The 6,659-nt window shown below is 61.9% G+C and overlaps 1 protein-coding gene across 1 annotated transcript in view; it reads left to right on the top strand.

Moving 5' to 3' along the window:
* Window positions 1–327: 327 nt before the first annotated feature.
* The window catches only part of Lrfn3 (leucine rich repeat and fibronectin type III domain containing 3), a 7,223-nt gene continuing 891 nt past the window's right edge, over window positions 328–6,659 (top strand). Inside the window, exons 1-2 of the mRNA XM_055595034.1 lie at window positions 328–1,398; window positions 2,537–3,967. Coding sequence (XP_055451009.1) covers window positions 2,553–3,967 — 1,415 coding nt within the window. The 5' untranslated portion in view covers window positions 328–1,398; window positions 2,537–2,552. The remainder of the gene's footprint in view (window positions 1,399–2,536; window positions 3,968–6,659) is intronic.

Here is a 6,659-nt window from a genome sequence, read left to right as displayed (position 1 = left end):
CTAAGCCGGCCCATCCTTTTAGTCTCTGTCTGTTCTAGCGCTGTCCCTTTGCCTCAGTGTCTGCCTCAGACATTCAGGGATAGCCTTCTTTTCAGCAGCTCCAGGGCGTCTCCATGGAAGGTGGTGCTAGGGGCGCGCCTTTGAGAGAAGGGAGGAGGGGGGCTGCCTACGCCTTTAAGCGCGGGCGCGCGCGGGCGCGCGGGGCCTGCGCCTTTAAGCGCGTGCACGAGCACGGCCCTGGGTTCCCGGCGAGGAGGCCGCGGGAGCACCCGGACCCGGTCCGCCTGCCCGGCCCCCGCCCGGCCCCCGCCCGGCCCCCGCCCCGGCCCCGGCGGGGGAGGGGTCTCTGAGCGCGGCCCCTCCCCCCTGCGCCCCTGCCGGCGTTGCGGTGCCCGGGTCCCCGCGTGGCCTTGTCTGTCTGTCCGTCTGTCCGCGCCCAGGCCTCGCCCCACCCTGGCCCTGGAGCTGCCCGGCTGCCCCCCTACCCGCCGCGGCGGACCCACTCTTTCTGAGCCAGTCCCCTCGGCAGGCCACGCACCCAGCCGCGCGGCGGCTGCCCAGACCCTGGGCCGGCACCCCGGCAGCGGGGGCTCTTGCAGCCGGCGACCGGATCCAGATATCCTGAAACCCCCGAGCATGGGACCCCGATTTGGGATCAGCACCCTGAGCTCCTGCCATGGAACCCTAAGACCTGGACCTTGAACCTCAATATCTGGGGCTGGAATCCGGACATCTGTACCTGGGACCCCAAGGTTTGGGAACTGAACCCCATGATTTTGGAGCATGGACCCCCAAGCTTTGGACCTGGGACCCCAAGATTTGGCATCTAAACCCCCAGATTTGGAGCTGAACTCTGAATTGTCTGGCTGACACGGTAGCATCTGGGAGCCAATTCCCAAATCTATACCTGGGACCCTACTATTTTGGGAAGTAAAGCCTGAGATCTAGGCCTTCAGTTCCCAGATCAGAAGCATGGGATTCGGAGGGACCTGAAATCCTCGCTGCAGAGCCGGGTGCTGAAAGCGGGGGCTACAGACCTCCGAATCTTGACTCAGCACCCTAGGATCTGAACAGGAGCCCAATTTCGGATTTCAAGACCGGACTTGGAATTCAGACCCTAAACTTCCCCGGGTCACTCCAGCCCAGTACTGAGAGAGCCTGGTGACTCTAAAAAGCGGCTGGGGCCTTGGTCTCTAAAACTGGACTCTACAGGCCCAATTTTAGTGGCCTGGGACCCTGGGAGTCAAGTTTGGAGACTCCATAGCCACAGACTGGAGTGGAGACAGGGCAGTTCCTCCACAGAGGCCCTGGGGACGGGAAGGCTTGACTGGATGCCCTCTGACCTCTCACCCCTCGGAGCCTGAGGACTCTGCTCCCTGGGGGTGGCTTCCAGTTCAGGTAAGGCCACCAAGAGACCTCCAGGGTGGGAAGGGACTGGCTGGGGTGCGGTCCCTTGGGCTACAGGTGGGAGTGGGTGAGGGCCAGGCGCCCTGTGGCATTTTGGAGGGTTTCCCTTGGGTAGAGTCTGTTCCACGAGTGTGCCCCGAACCCCCTCCGGACGCATGGCCCCAGCTCTGCCCTCTCCGACCTCCCTGGCCCAGCAGATGGTACTCCAGCCCTCCAGGCCACCACCCTTCTCGACGCTCACCTGCTGACCATCTCCGCAGCCTGGCTGGTCCCTTCACCTCTCCTCTCAACGACAGTTTCCGCTCCCTCACGGCTCCGAGCAGCCTTGACACCCGTGTCCACTTCTCCTCCAGTCACCGCTGTCCCCAGCTTCTCCCACGGACACCTCTGCTCCCCTTTGTCTTTTCGGCTTTCTCGCCTTTTGCCCGCTCTCGGCCCCCAGGCTGGGTCTGTGGCCATCACCAGCTGTACCCGTCTGTACCCGGCGTCTCCACCAGTCTTTAGCCGCTACCCTGTTCATCTCCCCTGCCAGGTTCCTCCTTCCACTACGCCCCTACCCCAGCCCTAACTCCCGGGTACCCGCATCTGGCCGTCTCTGGCCGTGTCCACCTTGGCTGCCTTCCCTCTCATCACCTCTCTTCACGTCCTTCGCTCTGGCCAGTTGTCCTGGTTCCCTACTGATTCAGGCGCACCTGTCCTTTCTCCTCTCTCTGCTGGTCTCACCGGCTTCTAACCAGGTCAAAACTCTTCTGTCTCCTTCTGTCCGCCTCTGACCTGGCCCCTCTCTTCGCTCACCTTTTCTCTTTAGTCACTCCTGACCTCTGCTGATAACCTGCCCACCTCTTCTCTATGGTGGCATCTAAACCCCCTGGCTTACCTTCTCTCCACCTTGACCATCTGTCCCAGGCTCTGCTCACCCGGGCCCATCTCCAGCCAGCTTCCTGACCATACTGCTCATGACCCTCTGTGCCTTCGTGACACATCTCTGACGCCCCCCTCCCCTGACCACCGCTGCCTCTCCGAGCCTGTTCTAACCGTCTCTCCGGTTCCAGGTCACCCCAACCCCTGTAAGGCTCCCGTTCTGGCCCTAGCCCGCCCTGACACTCCTTCTCCTCCTCCTTCTCCTCAGGCCACCCCTGCCCGCGATGGCAGCCCTTCCACTGCTTCTCTGCCTGCTACCGCTGGCCCCCGCCTCGTCTCCCCCCCAGCCTGCCACATCCAGCGCCTGCCCCCGCCGTTGCCGCTGCCAGACCCAGTCGCTGCCCCTAAGCGTGCTGTGCCCAGGGGCCGGCCTCCTGTTCGTGCCGCCCTCGCTGGATCGCCGAGCGGCAGAGCTGCGCCTGGCGGACAACTTCATCGCCGCGGTGCGCCGCCGGGACCTGGCCAACATGACGGGCCTGCTGCATCTGAGCCTGTCTCGGAACACCATCCGCCACGTGGCGGCCGGCGCCTTCGCGGACCTGCGCGCCCTGCGCGCCCTGCACCTCGACGGCAACCGGCTGACTGCGCTGGGCGAGGGCCAGCTGCGCGGCCTCGTCAACCTGCGCCACCTCATCCTGAGCAACAACCAGCTGGCGGCCCTGGCGGCGGGGGCCCTGGACGACTGCGCCGAGACCCTGGAGGACCTGGACCTGTCCTACAATAACCTCGAGCAGCTGCCCTGGGAGGCCCTGGGTCGCCTTGGCAACGTCAATACTTTGGGCCTGGACCACAATCTGCTGGCTTCGGTGCCCGCCGGAGCCTTCTCCCGCCTGCACAAGTTGGCACGACTGGACATGACGTCCAACCGCCTGACCACCATCCCTCCGGACCCGCTCTTCTCCCGCCTGCCGCTGCTCGCGCGGCCCCGAGGCTCGCCAGCCTCCGCCCTGGTGCTGGCCTTCGGGGGCAACCCGCTGCACTGCAACTGTGAGCTGGTGTGGCTGCGGCGCCTGGCCCGGGAGGACGACCTGGAGGCGTGCGCCTCGCCACCGGCTCTCGGGGGCCGCTACTTCTGGGCTGTGGGTGAGGAGGAGTTTGTGTGCGAGCCGCCCGTGGTGACGCACCGCTCGCCTCCCCTGGCGGTGCCTGCGGGTCGGCCAGCGGCCCTGCGGTGCCGGGCGGTAGGCGACCCCGAGCCCCGGGTGCGCTGGGTGTCCCCCCAGGGTCGGCTGCTGGGCAACTCCAGCCGAGCTCGTGCCTTCCCGAACGGGACCCTGGAGTTGCTGGTCACTGAGCCGGGGGACGGCGGCACCTTCACCTGCATCGCAGCCAACGCGGCCGGCGAGGCCACCGCGGCTGTGGAGCTGACCGTGGGCCCCCCTCCGCCTCCCCAGCTAGCCAACAGCACCAGCTGTGACCCCCCGCGGGACGGGGATCCTGACGCCCTCACCCCGCCCTCTGCTGCTTCGGCCTCCGCCAAAGTGGCGGACACTGTGGCCCCCACCGACCGCGGCGTCCAGGTGACTGAGCACGGGGCCACAGCTGCTCTCGTCCAGTGGCCGGATCAGCGGCCCGTCCCGGGCATCCGCATGTACCAGATCCAGTACAACAGCTCGGCAGACGACATCCTCGTGTACAGGTGCAGGGGCCTGGCCGTGGGGGGAGCGGGCACGTTTGGGGGTGGGCGGGGTCGTGTGGGTCCACCCCAAAACACCCCATAATGAACCACAGCAGAGACATAACTCTGCACGTCACCGAAGAAGATCAGAACGTGCAGGCAAGCAGAATTATGAGAACCAGGGTCGGGCAGAAAGGGCAAGAGAAACCGGACAGATGTGGTGAAGGGAAATGAGACAGGGAGAGTAAATCGACCAACGCTCTCGATCCATGACAATAATTAAAAAAAAAAAAGGGTCAGGCTGCAGGTGTGTAAAGAAATAAGGCTGTGAAGACAAATGGTGACAAGCATCAAAGAACTCAGGCATCGAGGGAGGAGAATGAGACGTTAATGGTTAATGGCGGCTTAGTGTAGCTGCAGAGAGCGGGCGTGTGGCACTGAGGTCTAGGCCCAGCACTCAAAAAAGAAAAAGTTAATGAGGTTGTGGGAGGAATGGGAGGCTAAAAACACATTTTATCAGGAAGTTCGGTTTCTCCAGGGGAGGCTACAGTAGGGGAAAAGCGATCGGCAGGAGGTGGACGCAGGATCAAGGCCAGCCTGGTCTACCTCGGGAGCATGAAGCTTGGCCAGAGATTTATAGTAAACACTGCCCCAGAGAGGGGGTGGGAGGAAGGAGAGGAGAGGAGAGAGAAAGAAGGGGTAGAAATGAAGAGAAGGGGCAGAAAGGGGGAAATGATGCATCGAGAGGAAATAAGAGCAGAGGTTAGGTGGGAAATGGGGGGGGGAGGTTAAGTAGAGTGGAGACCTTGGGTTCCGGCAGCATGCGCCCCACCTGTCAACGCTCTGGGAAAAGTAACATCCCCATTTTTGGTTTGCTAAACCAAGTCTAAGCTAGGTCAGATGTGTCAATGCATGGGTGTCTGCCTTCCCAGCTCTCGAGAGGTTGAGGCAGGAGGATAGCAGGTTCATGGGCCTTGTAACAAAACAAAACAAAAACAAACCAAAGAAGCGAAAACCTAGTCTGCTTTCCCTGTGGGCAGAAACTCCCAGGCTGAGGGCTTCCGGCACCCTCTCAGAGCTGCGAACACAAAGCCTGAAGTTTACACACTCCGAAAAGGCCAGTCGTATAGCTTCTGTCCGCAAGCCAGACAGCCCTTGGTCCATCTGCTGTGACCACAAGTGGATGGACATGGTGGTGGCTGACACTCCCCACCAAAGCCTGACCTTGCCTGCCTAGCTGTGGCTGGCTGCCTGTCCTCGATGCCAGGCTGGGCCGAGGGTACAGCCCCAAGCGGACTGTAACCTTCCGCGCACTGCGTTAGCACCGCAAACCCAGTGCCTGGATCCCTCCCTGCCCCTCCAAGCCTCCAGATACCCTCTCCGTCTCTGTCTCCCTCCCCTCCTCTCCCCCAACCCCCTTTCTTTGTGGACCAGAGCTCATGTAGCCCTGGCTGGCCTCAGACTGGCCACAAAAGCCAAGAATGGCGTTGAACTCCTCGCCCTCCTGCCTTCACCTCCCACCACACAGGGCTTTTCCAGTCCTCTTCTGAGATTGCCTGCAGGCATGGCCACCTGGCCGGGTGGGGGCGGGACAGTCCAGGAACAGCCACCCTGCCACAGGTGGTTATAGACTTCCTCCTGTTGCTCTCCTGAAAGCAGCTTAGGGGCAAAACAGATTCTAAAAGTAGCCCGGCTCCCCGTCAGGATACCCTGAGAGGAAAAGAGACAGAAGAACTGGGTGGGAAAGACATCGGGAAATGAGAGCTGCCGTAGAGCTCACGCCTTAATCTCAGCTCTGCAGAGACTGAGGCAAGCGGAGTGAGAGAGTTCCAGGTCAGCCTGGGACACTCACAGCACACACACAGGCATGCGGACCTGCACACACACACATACACACGCACAGGCATGCAGACATGCACGCGAGTACTCACACGTGTGCACACAGTTCTCGAAGGTAGGGCTAAACAGAAACCGGGAAACGGAGATAGAGAGAGAACTGAAGGGCCGGGCCTGGCAAGAACTAGGGCAACGGGGAGAAAGGGGACCTGAGGTGGGGAGTCTCCCGAGGGCTCGCCGGAGAACACTGTAGAGAGGTGCTATCACAGTGAGGCTGGGGGAAACGTATTGGCCAGCGAAAAGGAAATGAAGCAACTGGGGTACGGGGGATGGTTAGGGCGGTCAGCGGCCCACGAGGGGACAGGGGAGGTTAGAGGCTGGAAAGAAGTCTGCCAGCCAGGCCCGGGGCGCACGCCTGTGACACCAGCCCTTGGAGGTGGAGGGGGGATCGCCAGGAGTCCACCAGGCTAGCCTTGGCTAAGCTCCCCGTAAGACCCTGTCTTAAACAAGCAATCCCTTCCCCGCCTTTCAGCTAAGCTGAGTGGAGTGCCTGCTCCTATCAGGGTACTGTGGCTTGCCCTCTATCCGAGGACAATACAGTAAATGGATTTTTGGAGCCAGGAGAGGGAGCTTGCTGTATGCACTCCACACATGGAGCCCTGGGAACGGTGCCCCCTTCAAGGGCATAAAGCGAACAAAAGCCAACCAGGGACCGGAAGGAGAGAGGCTGGAGGAAGGATGGCTGGGTCGCTGGAGAAAGCGGGGGTACTGGTCAGGTGTGCTGTAATTTCCAGCACGCTGCAGGCGGGGGGGGGGGACTTCCCAAGATATGAGCTAGCCTTGGCTACATAGCAAGATAGGGAATTTGAGTGGTGGG

Source organism: Psammomys obesus, unplaced genomic scaffold, assembly GCF_907164565.1.
Source record: "Psammomys obesus unplaced genomic scaffold, mPsaObe1.curated_primary_1811, whole genome shotgun sequence".
NCBI classification, from domain to species: domain Eukaryota; kingdom Metazoa; phylum Chordata; class Mammalia; order Rodentia; family Muridae; genus Psammomys; species Psammomys obesus.
The sequence above is the reverse complement of the archived record's forward strand: the minus strand, read 5'-3'. Positions and strand labels throughout refer to the sequence as shown.